The sequence below is a fragment of the Microtus ochrogaster genome, unplaced genomic scaffold (genome assembly GCF_000317375.1).
Source record: "Microtus ochrogaster isolate Prairie Vole_2 unplaced genomic scaffold, MicOch1.0 UNK112, whole genome shotgun sequence".
NCBI classification, from domain to species: domain Eukaryota; kingdom Metazoa; phylum Chordata; class Mammalia; order Rodentia; family Cricetidae; genus Microtus; species Microtus ochrogaster.
In genome coordinates this window covers 753,197-774,814 of record NW_004949210.1, presented here as the reverse complement: position 1 = coordinate 774,814, position 21,618 = coordinate 753,197, and the positions used below count along the sequence as shown (strand labels likewise).

At 38.2% G+C, this 21,618-nt stretch overlaps 1 protein-coding gene across 9 annotated transcripts in view; it reads right to left on the bottom strand.

Annotated features, from left to right (window-relative positions):
* Nucleotides 1–21,618, bottom strand: part of Arhgef9 (Cdc42 guanine nucleotide exchange factor 9) — a 307,395-nt gene that overhangs the window by 62,588 nt on the left and 223,189 nt on the right. For all 9 annotated transcript variants that reach the window (XM_026778204.1, XM_005371537.3, XM_005371536.3 and 6 more), the window contains one exon: nt 10,730–10,921. In XM_026778204.1, coding sequence (XP_026634005.1) covers nt 10,730–10,921 — 192 coding nt within the window. The remainder of the gene's footprint in view (nt 1–10,729; nt 10,922–21,618) is intronic.

Genomic DNA, 21,618 nt, shown 5'->3' with positions numbered 1-21,618 from the left:
AAAAAGCATTTTCAACTGGCATAACTGGATGTTGACATGCAGAAGAATGCAAATAGATTCATATCTATCCTCATGTACTAAAATCAAAGACCTCAACATAATTCCAGCTACACTGAACCTGATACAAGAGAAAATAGGAAGTAGCCTGGAACACACTGGTAAAGGAGACCACTTCCTGAATATAATACCAGTAGCACAGACACTGAGATCGACAATTAATAAATGAGATCTTCTGAAACTGAAAAGCTTCTGTAAGGCAAAGGGCATAGTCAACAAGACAAAACAGCAACCTACAGGATGGGAAAAAATATCTTCACCAACCCCACATCTGACAGAGGGCTGATCTCCAAAATATACAAAGAACTCAAGAAACTAGATTCAACATATCAAATAATCTAATTAAAAATGGGGTACAGATCTAAACAATGCTCAACAGAGAAAAAAGCACTTAAGGAACTGCTTAACATCCTTAGTCATCAGGGAAATGCAAATCAAAAGAACTCTGAGACACCATCTTAAATCTGTAAGAATGGTTAAGATCAAAAACACTAATGAAATCTCATGCTGGAGAGGATGCTGAGTAAGGGGAACACTCATCCATTGCTGGTGGGTGTGTAAATTTGTACAGCCACTTAGGAAATCAGTATGGCAGTTTCTCAGAAAATTGGGAATCAATCTACCTCAAGACCTAGCAATAACATCCTTGAGCATATACCCAAAGGATGTGTACTCATACAAGGACATTTGCTCAACTATGTTCCCAGAAGCATTATGCATAATAGCCAGAATCTTGCAACAACCTAGATGCCCTTCATCTGAAGAATGGATAAAGAATGTGTGGTACAATTACACAATGGAATGGTAAAAAAACAATGACATCTTGAAATTTACAGACAAATGTATGGAACTAGAAAAAGCCTTCCTGAGTGAGGTAACTCAGACACAGAAAGATAAACACAGTATGTACTCACTCATAAGTGGATATTAGTCATAAAACAAAGAATAACCAGCCTACAGTCCACAAACCCAGAGAAGGCAGGAAACAATGAGAACTTTAAGAGAGACATACATGGATCCCCGAGAAGGGAAAGTAGACAAGAGCTCTTTAGTAAACCGATGGCATGGGGAGAGGGTGGAGGTTGGTAGGGAAGTGGAGAGGGGAGAAGAGGAGTGGGGGAATAATATGAACGATTGGAAAGGTAGAGTTGGGTGAAGGACAGAGAAGAGGAGCAAGGATATGATACTTTGAAAGAGGGAGCCATTATGGGGTTAGGAGGAAACCAGGCAGCAGAGAAAAATCTCAGGAATCCACAAGGATGACCCCAGCTAAGAATCTAAACAAGAGTGGAGAGGGTACCTTAACTGCATTTCCCCTGTAAACAGATTGATGACTATCTTAATTGTCTTCATGAAACCTGCATCAGAAACTGATGGAAGTAGATGCAGAGATCCACAGCTAAGCATTGGGCTTAACTTCAGGAGTCCATTTGAAGAGAGGGAGGGGCAATAATATGAGCAAAGGGGTCAAGACCATGATGGGAAACCTACAGAAACAGCTGACCTGAGCTCGTAGGAGCTCACTGACTCCAGACTGACACCTGGGGAACCTGCCTAAAACCAAACAAGGCCCTCTGAATGTGGGTAAGAGTTGTGTGGCTTAGGCAGTTTGGAGGGCCACTAACAGTGGAACCAGTATTTCTCTCTAGTGCATGAACTGGCTCTTTGGAGTCCATTCCCTAAGGAGGGATGCCTTGTTCAGCCTGGATATAGTGGGGAAGGCCTTAGTCCTGCCTCAAGTTATGAGGCCGACTTTGTTGACTCCCCATGGGAAGCCTCACCCTGTCTGAGGTGTGGATGGGGTGGGGTGGGGAGAAGGTGGAGAGAGCAGGAGGACCTGAAGGAGAGAGAACTGGGATTGGTATGCAAAATAAGATTGTTTTAAAAGTAAAAAAAAAAGAGAAAGATAGGAAATGCCAGTGAAGCTTCCAATTCTCCTAATATTTTCATTATCATTGTGAAGTAACTTGTTTTCTTCCTATTATGTACATTGAAATTTACCTCTATATTAAGAAGAATGGAGGGTGGTAGAGTACTTTCTGAAAGTTAATGACAGGGAATTAATGCAAGTACAATTCTGTTATATTTTTACATTTTTGTCAGCTTTTCTTTTTACTTTCAAACTCTGATTTTTAAAATTGTCTTCATTATTCAAAGGAAGAATAAGTATTTCCAGAAAAATACAAAGAACAAAATATATAACTACCAGGAAAGGAAATTTATTATTTTCTAAATGCCTCCTTTAGGTGTAGTATTTTCCAATATTTAGAAGGCTCTTCAAAAAGAAAATAAAGGATCAGGTATAATAATACGGTAGGGAAAAGAGAGATCAAATAAGATCATTAGCTTCCTTTGCTTTGACTGTGTACTGACTATGAATTTTACATAGCAGTGGACCGTGGACTTATCAATATATATGGCTTCTCTTTCACACATTTTTGAAAGTATGTAAGTTTTAAGATGAGTTGGTCATGAAATGTGATGGATCAAAATATAAATGCTATCTTACGTTAGAAAAAAGACAAAAAAGACTGAGGCAAACAAAAGAGAGGGGTAATTTGAGCAGTAATACAACTGTGGGAGAGCAGTGTTCAGTTCTGAGACACCCTTTCAGAGGACCAGCAGCCTGCAACACATCAGAGATACTTCACAAGTCTGAGGTTTTAGTCGTTGGTGGAGGGCTTGCCTAGCCTGAATACAGCCTTGAATTTGATCCTCACCACAAAGTAAACTGGGTATGGTAATGCATTCCACTCCCAGAACTTGAGTTGTAGAGGTGAGAAACCAGAAGTTCAAGCCCAGCCTAGGATATAAAAGATATGGTTTAAAAATAAAAAGGATATCCAGAAAGTATTGTTAAATTGTTTAGAGTGATGGATGTTATAGATTGATGCCTCACATGAGACGATATCATTCTTAAAAGATACTATGAGTATCATGTCATCTCCAAGTAGTTTTAATTTGCCTTTCTCGAATTCAGAAGGATAAGGAATAGTTTTTTTAAAAATATATCTCTTAGTTATATTTTTAATTGATATATGTTAATTTCTTCTTTTGAGAATCCTTTGCCTCAAATCAATAGTTCGGTGTCTAATTGGTTCACTTGTTTACTTTTTATTTTTTGAGTTCTTTATATATTCTGGATAACAATCCTCTCCTTTGAGATTTCAATTCACAACAGCCAGAATGGCTAAGATCAAGAAAACAACTCATAACAAATGCTTGTGAGGATGAAGGGAAAGCATAACCCATATTCACTGTTGCGATCACAGACTGGTACAGCAACTCTGGAAATCAGTGTGAAAGTCACCAAAAAGCCAAAAATAAATCTGCCATATGCTAAGCTATACCATTCCTTGGCATTTATTCAAAAGGCTGGCATCCTACCTCACAGATGCTTGTTCAGCCATGTTCATTGCTACTCTATTCAGAATAGCTAGGAAATAGAAAGAACCTAAATGTCCTTCAACTGATGAGTGCATAATGAAAATATGGTCCATATGGATGAAAGGATTCTATTCAGATGTGAAGACCAATGAAAATAAAATTATGAAAATTTCAGGTAAAGGAATAAAACTAGAAAATATTTGACCAAGTGAGGTAGCCCAGACCCAGAAAGACAAGTGCCACGAAGTTCTTTGTTATTTCTGCATCCTATGCCCAAATCTTCAGATGAGCAGAAACTCTTCAGATATTACCAGGAGTGACTACAAAAACAAAAACCATAGAAAGGGACTGTATGGAGAGCTGTATAGATTTACAGAGGGGACTATCAAGAGACAGATGATATAAAGGGGAGAATTGGGGGGCTTAGCTGGGGAGGTGGAGATGGAATAAAACAGGAGACAGGAGGAATAGATAACACTAAGGATGTTTGAAATGTCCATAAGGAAGTCATCATCTTATCTTACCTAATATTATATAGAATATATATTACACAGTTTAAATCAAGCTATACTACCAGCGATGATAATACTCCCCAAGAGTCATAGTCTATCCAACAAAAATCCCAGTACCAGGCACAAAAAAACTCCTTTCTCTTTATATATGAATAGAAAGTAAACTACAAGAATGTGTTCTGGGTTAGGAAGGATTAAGTGGGGTGGTGGAATGGAAGGCAAGAGAGAACAGGGAGTATGGGGAGGGATAATTAACAGTAATAACTTTTGAAAAAGCCACATGGAAACCTTATACTGTAGTTGCTTCCTAAAATGCCTACATATACACATCTAAAAGGAGTTTAGATGGAGTTACCTTCTAACAGGGGACAATGCCTCATCAGATATCCTGGGTATCAAATGAAAATCCCAGTTCCAGGAGAGAGTTACCTCTATTCCAATGGTTGGTCAATGGGATCCAATAGATGCCCCTAACAACACAGTTTAATACCACTGCTCTTGATTACCATGCAGAACTCGATAGGAAGACCCTATTGCCAAAGATGTCATATTCCTCAGTCGTAGGACATGGAGAAACCAAACTAGAACTGACCTAGATAGATGTTTGGGCATTGCTGGCTAGCTTTCATAATGCTAGGGGTTTCTATGCATGCTACTTGGGGATAAAAGTCATAAGAAAAGTCATTAACAATCTTACTCAACCATGAACCCTACAAACTACAATAACCAGCAAGGTAATATATGCCCATAGGTACAATAGTTGCACAAATGTTCTGAGAGCAACCAACCACTTTCTGGTTGCATTAAGTTCTACTCCACAAAATAGAACTATTGTCTAATACCCATCCAACAAAGAAAAATCCAGAAATTGGCACCTAGACCTATAAGAACTCCAAATCCAGATGCCTAAATATAAGTATAAAAACATAAACAACATTCCGAGCAATATGTCACAACCAGAGCCCAACTATCCCTCTATAGTAAGCCCTGAATATTCCAACACAGTCAAAGCAACCTTAAAACCAGCTTAGTGATGATGATAGAGACCCTTAAAGCAGAGATGAAAAACTCCCTTAAAGAAATCGAGGAAAAGCCAAACAAAAATTGGAGGAAGTCAATAAATCTCTTAAAGAATAGCAAATAAAAAACAGGAAAAGACAAACAACAGTTGATGGAAACAAATAAAACTGTTTAAGACCTGAAAATAAAAATAGAAGCAATAAAGAAAGCACACTGAGGGAATTCTGGAAATGGAAAATCTGGGTAAGTGAGCGCGTACTACAGAAGCAATCATCACCGGCAGAATATGAGAGATAGAAGAATCTCAGGCATTGAAGACATGATAGAAGGAATTGATACATTGGTCAAAGAAAATGCTAAATCTAAAAAATTCCTGACACAAAACATCCAGGGAATCTGAGACAGTATGAAAGGACCAAACCTAAGAATAATAGGGATAGAAAACCTCCTTTCAAATTGCTAATTTAGGAATAAGTCTTAAGAGACTCCCAAAACAATATAGGCTATTTCTGTTGCCATTGGTTTCCTCTAAGAGACTAAAGATAAGTCCTTATTGAAGAAGACGCCACACATTTCAGTCAGGGTACTTGGAAGAATCCAACTGTTAGTGAATTGAAAGATTCCTCCACGAGGACTAGCTCACATGGTACTGGAAGCTTCAAAGGGAGAAAAGCAACGACACAGTCCTACCTAGCTACGATGTCTACAAAATACAAAAATGACAATCATAAAGATGTCCCCAAAGGTGCAATAATGGCACTTAGAAATCGGGAGTAACCAACAGGCCCCTACCTGGACTTAAGGCCTGGTCAACAGAAAGGAATTCATGTCTGGTACTATAAGTCTAGCTGACTACTAGTGACTAGTGAGATCATGGATCTTAGAAAAGAAGCTACCACTGCCACTTTCTCAAACCAGGATGTTTTTTAATTGCATTCTTGATACTTATCCTTCTACCAAAAGAGATACGTGGCTGTCATTCCTTAACAAAGAAACATCTTTTTTTTTTGTTTTTTTGTTTTTTGTTTTGTTTTTTTTTTTTTTTTTTGCAGCAGAAGAAGACTATTGCAGAAAGCCACAATAGGTCAAAATGCAGAGAAGAAATAAATAGCAGAATTCCAAGGTCCACTTGATATATTTGTAACAAAACACATAAGGCTCAGGGAATAGCACAAAGTGGGGTAAGAGTCAGAGAATCAGGATGTCGGCTGTGAGATTATGTCTTCTATTTAGGACAGGGAAACTGCACCCATGAAATCTTAATAGTATAGTAGCCCAAAAAAGACCTGAACAATGGTTACCAGTTGACATACCAACATGGCTGGGGGAACGCTTATAGGACTCCACCCACAGATAAAGACCAATTACCAAATGCTGAGAGAAAAATCAGTTTTCCCTAGGAATGAGCCCCTAACTGGTTATCTAAAATGTCTGGGTAGGGTAGGGTTTAGGGCCGGCATAAAATCCTGTGGTGATCGTTTTAGGCTAATTAGCTGTCTCATCTGGTTATTCTAATATACTATACAGACACTGCCACACTCTACTACATGTTATCATTATCTAAATATGTCAAGATGTAATGACCTTTGGTGAGTACCTAGGTAAAAATAATAATGAAAAAGAGAAAATCTAATACTTTCAAAAGCTTGAACATTTTTGTTTCTGCTGCTGCTGCTTGGTTTTGGTTTTAATTTATATCTCACTATATGGCCCAGACTGGCCTGAAATTAGAAATCCTCAAATTTCCGTTTCCTGAATGGTGAGGTTACAGATGTGTGCCATCACATGCAGCTTAAAACCTAGGTTTAAACATAAAATCTAGAGATGACTTGAAACTATAGCATGTTAAACCTTATTAGACTAAAGGAAGAATTCTTTATAGGGAAGCATCTGAGACTAATCCAAATGGCCATGGAGAGATAGGCAAGGTTTCCTGGCGACATCTGAGAATAGAACTGATTTCACATTTCTATGATGTCTGAGCTAATTTCCCCCCAGGGACAGGAAAGACAATGATTTGAATCATCTTTAGCCCTATCTGTTTAGTGCTTTGTTCCTTCTATTGTAAAATTAGTTCCATGGTTACAAATGGCAATGTCACAGATGATTAGTCATAACGATTCCAAGCTAACCTCAGAGTTTTCATCCCCTCGGCTAGATTTAGAAATATGTGGAGAATGTGGTAGATTGTCATATTAACACTGTCACACGTGAATACAATATGCTTCCTTGAGTGCTAAAGAAGAGGAGGCAGAATGTGCGGAAGAGGACTGTCCCACTCCCGTAGATTTGTCCAGTGAAAATGCATCTACTTAGTGAAAACCCAGAAAGATTAAGTGCCATATTATTTAAAGCTCCCCAACTCACTTATTTTAGAGGTGGGAAAGAAGACCAAGGGTGGAAAAGGCTTTGCCAATCAGCAACCAAAATATGACTTAAGCTTTGGACTCTCAATTCTAACTCTGGTGTTTTTCCTGAAAATAGTTTGGTACTTACAGGTTTTGGTTCAGAGCTATTGCTATCTAGAGCAAGAATATCATCCATGGTCCAGGTAAATACAGATTTCTCAAATTCTCTTTGGTATCTATTGTTGAGGAGTAGAGCAAAGAGATAGTTTCTAACGTCTTCAACAAAAGCTGCTGCACTGGACAGTTTCTTAAAGCAGAATCACAGTGCTCCTCCTTTTGTTCAGATTAGCATATCCATTGTTGGATCTTGTGTTTTGAAGACATGATGTTTGAGAGTTGGGGAAAATAGGGCATACTTCTAAGACTAAAGGATTTCCATGGGGTTTGTGACTAGAAACACTATGAAAAGAAATTTAACTAGGAATGATCTGTTGAATCAGACAATAACAATAATGTTTGCCCTCTTTGAAGACCAAATGATATGACAAAATGACAACAGTTTATTGTCATACTAGCTTAAGTATGCAGAGGTGAGCAATTATATACATATATGTATATATATATATATATAATTTTATTGTTTTGCAATACTTTTTGAGAATCTACTCTGTGTCAGGCACTGGGTTATTGATTTGACATCAGTAATCAACAAATGAGATTCCCTTCCATGTATGGAATTTACATTTTAGTAAGATAAATGAGCTACAAGTAAATGAATACAGAAATGTGCAATTTTGCAATAGTCAAAAGTATAATGATAAAAAATAAAACAGGAAAAAGAAGCAATACAAGCTTAAAATTTTAAATAGAATATTTAACATAAAAACTTGAAGCACCTTATTGGAGGAAGATTTCTCTAGGCAGGGCCACATATAGTTCAAGATCTCTGTTTGAGAGCATGTCTGGCACTTTAGATGAATAGCAACGAGCCAGTAGGGGTGGCTTAGTAAGAACACAGGAAAAGGAACAAAAGATGAAGTCAAAACAGTGAGGAAGCTGACCCTACATGACATTGTAAGTAATAAGTTTCAATTTTTACTTGAATAGAAATTATGAGCCATTGGAAAGCTTTAAACAAAGGGGAAAAATACCTTAGGTCATGATAGCCTGTCCTAGTTAGCAAGTGCTGAACAGACTCTACTTCATTTATTAAAGATAGCATCACAAATAATCTAGCTTTCATTTTGAAGTACCACTTCTCAGAGTTTTAAATCTATTGCAATCAAGTGGGTGAATTACTAAATAAAATACATCATCTTATTCAGTAAATCTGAGACAGAGCCAAAGATTTTGCATGGCTAACAAGGTCTCGGGTGATGCAGATGTTGCTGGCTACCGTACAAATCTTTGAGATGAAAATGAGAGCTATGGATAGATAAGTGAACAGAAAAAAGGAACTTTGAAGGGAGAACTAAAACTATACTTTCTAAAATATCTGGAGCATATTTAATTAGAGTAATACATTTATGATCTTAGGGATGTAGCTCACTGGTAGCACACTTGCCTGACATGTACAAGGGCCCAAGGTTAAAGCCCAGGACAATGCACATGTAAACAACCACAGTGCATTTACTTGATTCCATCAACAACTTTAAGAAGTAACTATATAATGAAGCCCAGAAGACAAATGAGAAAATTATGCCCAGAGTATGTGTATGTTTGGTATGGGGTTACCTTTAAGCCTACAGGGTTAATTTGTGACTAAGTCAAGATATAACAGCCAGAACATTATGTTTCTAGAACCCTTTTTCTTTCTACCCTGTGTTATTGCTTCATGACATGAAGAGGATTTTTAAAAATTTTTAATTTAAACGGTTTTTTTTTCATTTTATAAACCAACCAGAGTTCTCCCTCCCTCCTCTCCTCCCATTTTTCCCTACCTTCCCCCACCCAACCCCCACCCACTCAATAGGATAATTTTTAATACATTTAATTGAGAAAAGAAAATGAGCTGAGGTGAAATACTGCCAAATCATCTTTCCATAACTGTACTTTCCAATGTGATTTCAAATAGTAGTGTTATTATTTAAATTTAAATTAATTCTATTTCAATAAAAAATTAGGTTTTCCTTCTCATTAACACCAGTCATGTTTCAAAAGCTTGGCCGGCTAGCAGATGTCTACTGGAGAGAGGAGATAAAACATTTTTCATCACTGCAGAACATTCTGTTAGCTAGCTCCGCTCTAGGGAAACAAGGACTTTGAATATGTTACAACTATACCCTCGACTGGAAAGTAGGCCCCAGGCGAAGAAAAGAAAATGGGTTCTGATTTCTCTTGTGAGGGAAGGAAACAAGATGAGTCAATGAGGAGTTTTCGGAAGGTCAAAAGCAAGCTGGGTAGTTTTGTTCTCGGTGTGTGTGTTTAAACCTTTTAAAACAGGGCTCGAGAAACAGCTCTGTGGACCACAGTCATGTGTAACTCCAGGTCCAGGGAGCCAAATGCCTCCTTGGGTATCAAGCACACATGTGGTGCACAAACATACATGCAGGCAAAACATCTAAACACATAAAATAAAAACTTTAAAAATATTTTGAAAACATTCTTTTCTCCACTTTCCATTGATTTTCGCTTACTGCTTAGTAATAAACCCTTGGGAAATGTTAACTGGCCTCCTTAAGCTAAAGAGAATATGGGGCGGATGGGCAACAGGAGACTCCCATCGTCTAGAGAGCTAGAATGCATGGAGTTAGGGGATATAGTGACACAAACTGTTGTTCTAGCCTTCATCTCCTGGTGATTCCTATCATAAGTATTTATTTGTTCAAATTAACCACAATGTTCTCCACGTGGGGAAGCAGACAGGCACATTAGGGTCATCAATGATGCTCTTGGAATTTAAGTAGGTGCGTGTTTTACCGAAGCCCTGGATAATTCATGACTTAGGTGGCAGGAGTGAAAACCTTACATCTGCATCCGAAATTTAAAAAAAAAATTCTAGGAACTTTTCTATACATTCAAGTCTCTTAATCTCTTGCTTAAATTTGCTTTAATTAATGAGGAAGGTTAGGCCTGTCCTGGATTAGAAGCCAAGAGGTTAAGAGTGCAGATTCAGGGAAGGAAAGGACAGAGACAAAGACAAGGTAGACAGGGAGGTAGAGGGCAGAGGGACATTAAGTATATATTAATGGATTAATGACAAAGAAGAATCAAAGAGAGGAGAGAAAAAGAAATTGAAAACCCAAAGGATGCAATTTCATCCCACTGAAAACTGTCTGGGTGGTCGGTGCAGCTAATTTGTCCAACATTTTGGGACTACCACAAAGAGGTCCATGCTGACTGTCAGCTCTTCCTAGAAGAAGAATATCCCACCACCTATGCCCCCCCATGCACCACCACGGCTACCTCACAAATGTCCTTGAGGTGCTTGATGTAATGACGCTCGGTGCTCATGATCTCATTGATGACGTTGGCCCGCATCTGGTCGCGGTTCTGTAGTGGCCGGCCCAGACAAAGGCAGTCTGAATTGGGGTCCAGGTGCCCATTCTGCACATCACTGGGCCCTTCCTCCACCCCATCCTCCTGGTTCACCCAGAGCTGTAGAAGTAGGCAAAGAAAAAAATAAATAATTATGGGTTAACCTTCTTTGAGAAATTTTCAGCTAGGGAAAGGAAAAATGAGTAACTATATATTTACAAAGCCTTCAATCAGAAACGTTTGAAAACAAGAGTGCCAAGACTAACTCTAGGATGTCTTGCTGGCCCTAAACTGGGCTTCAAATTAAAAAATAAAAAGATCTGCCTACCTTAGCTTCCTATGTTCTGGAGATTAAAAGTTTACACACCCTGCCTGGCTCTTTCCTTTCCCTTTTTAAAAAAAATGTGTACAATTGATCCCTTACTACCTACCATTTAACACAATTAAAAAGTTCTATAATGAATAAATATTTTAAGGAGTAGATATGGTTTTTAAAATTTATTCCAAGACACTGGAAAATAAAATTAGTTGTATTTATAATAATGAAAACAATTATTCCCTAATATTCTGTTACTTTCTCCCATCCCAGCCTATATCAGCATATGAGATATCTTCATTGGGTGGAATTTCATCTCTGAATGCTGTATCAAACTTGCCAAAAATTCTGGATAGACTAATGCAAACATTTTCACAAATATTGTTCACAGATCCTTCAGCATACACAGGCTCCTGGATGACAAATAAAAATATAAAAACTGCCTATACTCTGTCATATTTCTAGAGGACTTATTAAAGTACTAAATGAATGATTGAATCATTGAATGGAAGTAAATCAGGGTTAGTGACATCAAATTTATCAATTATCTGTATCAGATATATACTATGTCTAACCACTACATAACTGTAAAAGAAGCCCCAGAGAACAAGATGATGGATTTCTCATTCTTCATTAGAGTCAATGAAGTCTTTCAAAATCTATACATCAAGCCTATATAGACTACAGAAATAACGTATTTAAAAACTTAAACAATAATGACTTAAGCACTCAATTTTCTGATAAAGAAACTGATCTTCACAGGCACTGCCAGGGAAAGCATCTTTGATATATGTATGTACGTGTATCTTCTAATGGTTTTAAATTATTTACTCAATACAAAGGAGATATATGCCTCGCAAAATGTAAAATAGAAAACAAGTAAGACTGTGGTGGTTTTAGTGAAAATGGTCCCCACAGATCCATAAGGAGTGGCACTATTAGAAGGTGTGGCCTTATTGGAGGAAGTTCATCACTGGGCTTTGAAGTTTCAGAAGCTCAAACCAGGCCCAGTGTCACACTTTCTCCCTTCTGCCTGCAGATTGAGATGTAGAACTCTCCTGCTACTTCTCCGGCATCATGCCTGCCGGCATGCTGCCATGCTCCCCCCATAATGATAATAAACTAAAACTCCAAACTGTAAGCCAGCCCCAGTTCAATATTTTTCTTTGTAAGCGTGGCTATGGTTATAGTGTCTCTTCACAGCAATTGAAATTCTAAGACAAAGACCCTGTTTAGCAGAATCAATGAAGAATGGCAATATTACAAGAGACTTACAGAAAAGTCATTGAAAGGGAACACTATGAACAATTGTACACTAAAAATTCAATTAAAAATTATGCAATGGATAAGTTCTTAGAAACACGCAGACTAGAACAAACCCAAGAACAAACAGTAATCTAAGGAGGGCAATAAGAAGCATGAGACGGAGTAATCAGAAGCTGCTCACACAGAAGCAGGCGACAAGGTCTGCTGGTTTAAATATTTGATTTCAAATATTTAAAGAACTATTGTTCATCTTTGGCAAAACCCTCAAAATACAAAAAGGCAGACACCTCAACAAAATGTTAGCAACATTTTTTTAAACCTTCCTTATCAAATGGGATTGATCCCTGCAATACAAAAGTGGTTTAACATAAGAAAAGCAATGTAGTACAACATAATAATGAAGGTTATAAAATACCACATGCTTATCTCAATCAGTATACTCCTTCGTGATTAAAAAGTATTTAATAAACTAGAAATAACTTCCTCCAAATGATAACGAGTATTTATGAAAAGACCATACACCCAAGAAATCAAGGCTATTATCTGCTCTTATCACTGTGATTCAATATTGTACTAAGAATTCTAGCAAGAGTAACTGAACAGGAAAAAAAATAAAAGGAATTTAATTTAATACAAAATATAAAACTAACTCATATATATAAATCATGCAATCATATACATAGGAAACTCTAAAGAATCCACCCAAAAGCTGTGCTAATAAACAAATTCAGCAATATTTGTAGAATATGGGATAAATATTTTAAAATTAACTGTACTATCTAAGATTAAAATTAAGAATACTACATTTAAATAGTATGAAAAATCAAGTAATTGAGTGAATTCAACAACTTTACATTTTTTGACATCTTTAGTAGTCTTTCTCTATAAAAAATTAATAATTATAAAAGGAACTGAAATGTCTCACCAAAGATTCATACATTCCTAAAGAATCAGTTCCCAAGGTAGCAGTGCTCAGAGGTGACGCTGGGGAAGTGATTATATCATGAAAGTGCTGATTTCATCAATGGGTTAATCAACTGATGGACTTATAATTTGATAGACTATTGGGAGTGCTGGAAACAAGAGATGGGATCTAGCTAAAGGAGGTAGTCCTTAAGAGTGTGTCCTCAGCTTTTTCTTTCTCATTCATATTCATGCCCTCTTGCTCTCTCTTTGCTTCCATGGTATGAGATCAGCAGCCTCCTCTGAAACCTTTTCCTAGCACCATTGTGCTATGCCTCCATAGTCTTGGGCTGAAATCTCTGAAACCATGATCAAAAATAAACTTTTCTTCCCTTTAAATTTTTCTTCCTTTTTTTTTTCCCTTCAGGTATTTGGTTACAATGACAGGACGCCAACTACTATGGGTAACATCATTATGCGTTCAAGGAAAGTTCTAGAGTTACTTAGAAATTTGTCTTATCTCTTAATGGAGCAATGTGATGTTTTGTAGGTGAAAGATGGAGTATTTAGAACTGTCAGCTAGAAAACAAAGAGTGCATGCTAAGAGTTTAATGGGCAGTTCTGTGAGAGGTTGGAAGACAATGCTGAGAAAAATGAAGATAATGGAGGCCTGGCTTGTGAAGTTTCAAACAGAACCCTGAGAATCCCATAAAGACTCGGTCAGGCTCTCTCATTTGTGGGATATCGATGAGTTAAGCATCTGTGGAAGTGAAACCTTTGCTTTAATGGGGCAATGGACACTGGTGAGCTAGTAATGACAAATCACCTGTGATTAATAAGAGACAGGCATTACTGAGGCAAAACCTTCTGGGAAGTGTTCTCTCGGGGTTAGCACATAAATGTTTGCTCCAGGCAGGGCTAAGACCTTCAAGTTGACAGTAGAACTTGCTAAGTAATGTGTAAGACACTTGCACATGGTACTAGTTTTGAAGACGTGAAGGAGACACAAAGAATTGCTGAATCACAAAACCTTGTGGCAGTGTTGGAGGACCTACAGAGACACACTGAGTGACAAGCAGTGTAGGTGAAGTGTCAGTAAGTGGAAATGGTAGGACTGAAGGGAGAAGCTGAGGCTTGTCAACATGTGGCGTAGTTAAAAGTCACAGTTAGCTTTACTTGTCACCTTGATATACACAGGAAGAGGGAACCTCAATTAGTAATTGTCTCTTTTGGACAAGCGTATGGGCATGTTTGAGGCACTTTCTGATTTCTAATTGATGTAGATGGGTTCAGCCCAGTGAAGATGGCACCATTCCTGGGAAGGCGGGCCTGAACTATATAAAAGAATGATGGCCAAGCAAGTCAGGTAGAGCTAGCCAGTAAGCAGCACCCCTCCATGGTCTCTGCTTCAGTTCCTGCCTTGGGGTTTCCGCCTTGAGTCCTTGCCTTCATTTCCTTTTCTCCCTAGATGATAAACAGTAACTTCTAACATGAATTAAACCGGTTCCTCCCCAAGTTAGTTTTGGTCAGTGTTTATCATAGCAGCAGAGGAGTAAAGTAGGGCATTGCCCCACTAATCAATATATAAACACTTAGCATTCTTGCCTAGCACAAAGATAATCAGCAAACTCCTTGGCCCTCAAGGGAAAGATAATTAGTAATTATTACTAATTAACTGAAAATCACCATAAGAAAGCTGTTAACAAATTGCTTTTCCCTTTCTAACATACATATAATTAGAAGTAATGATCTCCAATAAAACAATGAAAATTTTGGTTGCATTAGAAATGGAGGGGAGAGGGATGGGGAGGAAAAGGAAAACCTCACAGAAATGCATTCATAACTACATGAACACACTAAACTAGAACTTGTCCGCAGGGTTTTACTGTACCATAGCACACCCATGATATCAACCACGTCTTTCCAACACATCCTTGGAACACAATGAAGCCAAGTGCCCTGAACTTAACTATGGAAGTGTAAAAGCCAAAATACATCTTCCTTCATTTGTTTCTTTCAGGTATTTTGGTCACAGCTACCCAAAACATGCAAACAAACAAAACCAATGTAACAGACCAAATAAGGTTTCCTTTTTTAAAATTTTATTTCCACTTCCTATGCAAGACAGCCAAGGCAGTGAGTCTCTCATGGTAAACAAGCAGAATCTGAGACTGATGCACAGTCTCTAAGTACTTAGACCAAATCAGGAGAAAATATGGCAGGGTAAACAAAGTAGACTTGATAGCTTGGGTAGAAATATGGGCTTTCCAACACAGTAAGCTACCTGACTTCTCTAATCCTCAATGTCCTCATCAGTAAAACAGAATAGTATCAGTCCACTTCAGAGACTACTGCAGGAATCATATGCATCTAAAACTCTTACATGAAATATCAATAACAGTTCCTGGCATCAAGTCGAGACTCTAATTATCCCGTAATTTGACATCATCTGCCTCTAGAATAATAAAGCAACATCTGAGAGGCATTCTCTAGTCAGGCTACTTTAGGAAGTACTTAGAAAGTACTTTGTTCTCATAATTTTCCTAAATATTTCGCACACTAAATACCCCCTCCTTTGCAACCAGACTCTATAGCCCTTCTACCCCATGATCATAGTCAGGAATCTTTATATTTTATCTATTAAAATCTTCCTAAGTAACGTATCAAATCAATGAGGGTAACTTGGAATCCTATGAAGCGCTTCAGAGGCAGTACAGTTTTCTAGTCAGTCAAAGAAGAAAACAAAAGTTGAACCCCTCTAAGATAAACCATGTTCTCCTTCTCCCTGTTTTTTTTTTCTTTTTAGTGACTGTTATGGGGCTCTACTGTTTGGACCTTGATGGAATTCATGTTCATTAATAAAGGAGCCCTAGCCGGGCGGTGGTGGCGCATGCCTTTAATCCCAGCTCTCAGGAGGCAGAGGAAGGCAGATTTTTGTGAGTTCGAGGCCAGCCTGGTCTACAAGAGCTAGACAGGTTCCAAAGCCACAGAGAAACCTTGCCTTGTAAAAATAAATAAATAAAAAAAATAAAAATAAAGGAGTCCCAAACAAGTGCTTTGGCAGGACCTTTGCAAGGCCATGTCTTCTACAGTTCCAATAGGCTTTCTGTTTGAGCTTACATGAAATCAGAAAACATGGTTCCTTTCACAATAGCCAAACAAAAAATAATTGGAAATAAATTTAACCAAGAAAATGAAAGAATGCTACAATAAAAACTTCAAGATACTAAAGAAAGAAATTGAGGAAGATATCAGAAGATGGAAAGATCTCCTATGCTTATGGGAGAATTAATATTGTGGAAATAGTCACCCTACCAAAAGAAGCCTACAGATCCAATATAATCCAAATGAAAATATGAGGGCCTCCCTTCATAAGAATAGGAAAAAATTTAAAAAGTTATATGGAGTTACAAAATATTAAAGATAGCCAAAGCAATCTGGGGGTGGGGCAGAGCTGTGAGATATATCATTATACCTGATTTCAAGCTAGGAGCTATTGTAATGAAAACAGCATGATACTAGCAAAGGGGAACACAAATCAATAAAATAGAATGAGGACTCAGTTATAAATCTAAACACAACAGCTAATAACCTTTGATAAAGATGCCAAGAATATAGAGAAATGAAGCAGAATCTTCAACAAATAGTGCTGGGATACATGGATTTCAATATGCAGAAAAATGAAGACAGATCCTTAACCCCAAAAACCTGCAAAAACTTACCTCTAACTGGATCAAAGACATTAGCATAAGATTTTGTAGCCTATAACTACTAAAGGAGAAAGTAAGGAGTACATGGCAACTTTCAGGCAAAGATAAGGACATTCTGAATATGACTCTAGGAGCACAGAAAATAAGACCAGCAACTAACAAATGGGACCTCATAAAACTAAATAGATTCCATACAGCAAAGGAAACCATGAAACAAATAAAGGGAAGCCCACAAAATGGGAGAATATCTTTGCCAGCTATGTATCTCAAAAAACTAGGAACAGATCTGCCATGTGACCCAGTTATGCCACTCCTGGGCATGTACCCAAAGAACTTCATAGCTTACTATAGAAATGCTTGCACATCCATGTTCATTGTTATTCTGTTAACTGGGAAATGGAATAAAATAGATGTATATCAACTGATGGATGTATAACAAATGTGGTAACTATAAAAAACTGAACACTATTCAGTTGTGAGGAAAAATTAAGTCATAAAATTTAAAGGATGAAACTGGAAAAATTACTTGCTGAGGTTATTACTCAGGCCCCAATAGACAAATGTGCAGTTATCTGTCCTATGTGGGTAGTAGCTTCAAATCTTGTGTTTTGTATGTTTAGCTTAGGGAACAGGTGGTAACCAGGAAACTCTCGATGTTCCACTGGGTAAAGGGGTGCATATTAGGAAGGGGATATGGAGCATAGGTGAGGTGAAAGCGGAGCACGAAACTACTGAGGGCAGAAAAATTAAAGCAGGTACTGGAGAAATGGGGACGCTAGATGGCAAGGGAAGATTTGCTAGAGGGCAATTCTTCCAACTAAACTGAGAAACTTCCTGGGAACCTATGATCTTGCAAGTCCTGGAGACTGCATAATGTATAACACATGTGAATTCAAAGACAGTGTGACCATACTGGGCGCTGATGATTTAAATGGGGTTGGGGGCAGGAGGGGAAGGTAAAAAGGGATAAGTAGGGATTAACCAAAACAAAGAATGTGAAGAAGCCTTATGAAACCCCACTAGTATAAACTAACTAAAGCATAATTTTAAAAGAAAATGAGTTGGAACAGAAATGTCCCACATGGGAGAATAATGCTGCTCTCAGAAGATATAAGTTATTAAGTAAAAATCTCAGTGCCAAGCACAGGTTACCTCCCTATAAATTATTGGTGAGGGAGGCCCCAGAGACACCCTAAAGAGGACTGGCTATTAGCATTGCCCTTGGCTGCCATCATAAATACATAATAAACATACATACATACATACATACATACATACATACATACATACATAAACATATTGCTGAAAACAAAATGTACTTCAGTCGCAGGACATAAAGACATCAATATTGATTGACCAAGAAACTCTTCCTGCTAGCTACCTTTCTTTTTTCTTTCTTTCTTTCTTTTTTTGTTTTGTTTTTGTTTTTCGAGACAGGAATTCTCTGTAGCTTTGGGGCCTGTCCTGGATTAGCTCTTGTAGACCAGGCTGACTCACAGAGATCTGCCTGCCTCTACCTCCCAAATGCTGGGATTAACGGCATGTGCCACCACCGCCTGGCTTCCTGCTTTCGTAATGATGGAAAGTGCTATGGGGAGAAAAAAAATCAATGGTCTTAGCCAATGCTGAACTTTGCATTCTATAATAATGATGTGTCAGACAAGATATGCCCACTGGCACAATAGTGGCAAGACAGCTTCTGGGGTAACCAATTACTTTCTTGATTGGATTTGAGGCATGCTCCATTGGAAGTAATTCAGACCTGGTATTGTAAGCATGATCAATACTCACAGCTAGGAACTCCATAGGCTATATCGCAGAGCCTATTAATTGTTTGCTAAATGGTCATGCTGGCAAATTCCTTTTAAAATATTTTAGTTTATATCCATAGATTTGTGCTGCTTTCAACCTGGGTCACAGAAGCATTTTATTGTAATGTGCAGTGGTTAATGAAGAACTCAAACTCTTCAGGAGGCTGAGAATAAGCACCTATGAGTGAGTGCTCAGCCATGGATGGAACATCTATATTACCACCACCATCACCACCACCACCTCTAAAGCTCAGGAGACATCACAGAAGAGGGGCTGGGAAAAAATATAAGAGTTGGAGGATAGAAAGAATACTGTGAAAACCTGGTCTGTGTATATCGCATAGCTGTTACATACATGAACTCACAGCAACTCTGGTTACAGATACAAGACCTCCACAAGATCAATGAAGTTAAGAATTCAAGCATAAAGGGGGAAGAAACTCCCAAAGCCCCCCTAATAGCAACTGGTAACTGCTAAGAAAGGGAAAGTCCCTTTTGTTTGGTGTGGAGATAGTCATTTGTAGGTTATTCATGCCTCATTGGATAATCCAAACACATGTACATCTGGCCCTATCAATTGGACTTAGTAGGTTATAATGAAGACACTGCTTTAGGAGAGATAGGAGATATGTTGTAAGGTGTGTGGTGGGAGTCGGGGGCAGTGAGTGATGTATGGGAGATGAAGATACACTGTATAAATATATGGAAAAATATAAAAGGCCCCTATTTAAGCTATCAGATTTGGACATATGAAGTCCTTCCCTGCCTGATTTCATGATGAAATCCACAGTTAAAAATGCTGAAAAATCAATCTTACCCAAGTTACTCATCTTCCAGAAAACAGACATTTTTTTTTTAAGTTAAGATTTAGAAAAAAATCTTAAAACAAAAGTGTTGGTAGTGATTTGATAAAACACTGGCTTGGTAACCTTGACACCTCACCTTAGGAATCCTTGTCACGAGAAAGGACATCAATTTGCCTAGCTTGGACCCTAAGTCTCCCCTTGTTAGTGGTGTAAGAAATTGTTTCGAAACAGGTTGTGAGGGAGTAGCTCTTCAAATATGATAAGATTTGAGGAAAGTAGGAACACATTTACAAAAATGCATTTTTTGCTGGGCGATGGTGGCGCACGCCTTTAATCCCAGCACTCGGGAGGCAGAGGCAGGCGGATCTCTGTGAGTTCGAGACCAGCCTGGTCTACAGAGCTAGTTCCAGGACAGGCTCCAAAGCCACAGAGAAACCCTGTCTCAAAAAAAAAAAAAACCCAAAATGCATTTTTTTTATTTTTTGGTTTTTTTGAGACAGGGTTTCTCTGTGGCTTTGGAGCCTGTCCTGGAACTAGCTCTGTAGACCAGGCTGGTCTCGAACTTACAGAGATCCGCCTGCCTCTGCCTCCCGAGTGCTGGGATTAAAGGCGTGCGCCACCATCGCCTGGCCTACAAAAATACATTCTTAAACTCTTCAATGACTATAAAGGACAAGCTTTTCTCAGATGTTACCTCATAATTCTAGGGGCAGATGGTGTCAGCCTAAGGGATAACAATAACTTACTGAAACATGTTTTGGGCTAAACCATCTATTTGCAAAGGTAGGGTCTCATTCATTCTTATCCTGCAGAATGGTAGATATATCCCAAATCTGGCTTGTTTCTTGCCACGTGATCTCTTGCAACACTCTCCTTATATTTTCACCCATTGGTGTTCTTTATACAAGCTATGGTATTCTCTAATGGCTACTCAAATCATATGATCCTTCCTCGCCTCAACTTGAAAACTACGTCTCTTCCCACATTATCCTAAGTATTTTATCTGCTTACCTTTGTGCAAAAACGATAGCAGGGCTGGAGTAATAAGTAATGAGAAGAATTTATAGGTCTGCTATTATAGCTCTGTTCCTTGATGCATCTAATCTATTTTTAGCCTCCTATGTACTGTACTTGTCTACAAATGGAGGCTAAGTGCTAAGGTACGACTGCAGTAACATTATGTTTCTTTCTAGAAACCAAGTAGCCAAAAAAAGCACACTGTCCAACTATAGATGAGGCAGGTTCATTACTCACAATACTATTACTATTACGTTGAAAGCCTGACATTAGCAGCATGTTCAGATCTCTGAGTAGATCTTGTCCTTGGACAAGTGGCCAAATGAGATGGAACTTGAGTTCTGTATACCCAGTTAAACTTAGCAACATACATGTAGGAGCAGCAAGAAGATGATTCAGATGGAATAACTCATCCAAATGATGGATAAAAGCTGAAAGCCAACCAGGAGGTTGTGGCACATGTCTTTAATCCCAGTATCTAGGAGGCAGAGGTAGGTGGATCTCTGATTTCCAGGCTAGCCTGATCTACTAAGCCAGTTTCAAGACAGTCAACAGTCAGAACTACACAGAGAAACCTTGTCTTTAAAAAGAAAAGAAGCTTTGAAAAAAGAAGCCGAAAGTCTAGAAGTTGGAGGATAGGAGAGGCTTGGAGGATCTCATCTTGAACTCCAGACCCTTGAATAGAAAGAGAGAATATTCTCAGAGGGCAAGAAAGGAAAAAGAAACACATTTCTGACATTAGCTTTAAAAGTTTGCTGTATCAGCAGTACTATTGTTAAATGCTTCCTCTGCAATAAATATATTGTCAGTACTTCTACTGCATAATTTTGTATAGTTCCCTTAACAAAAGATTCAGGTAGGCGCTGTTAAATCATTAGTTTACAAAAATAGGGTCACCGTAGCACAGAAAGCACAAGCTGCTACCTGTTCCTAGACATTTATTAATAAATAAGAAGGGTCTAATTCCAACTAAGAAAAATAATTTCCA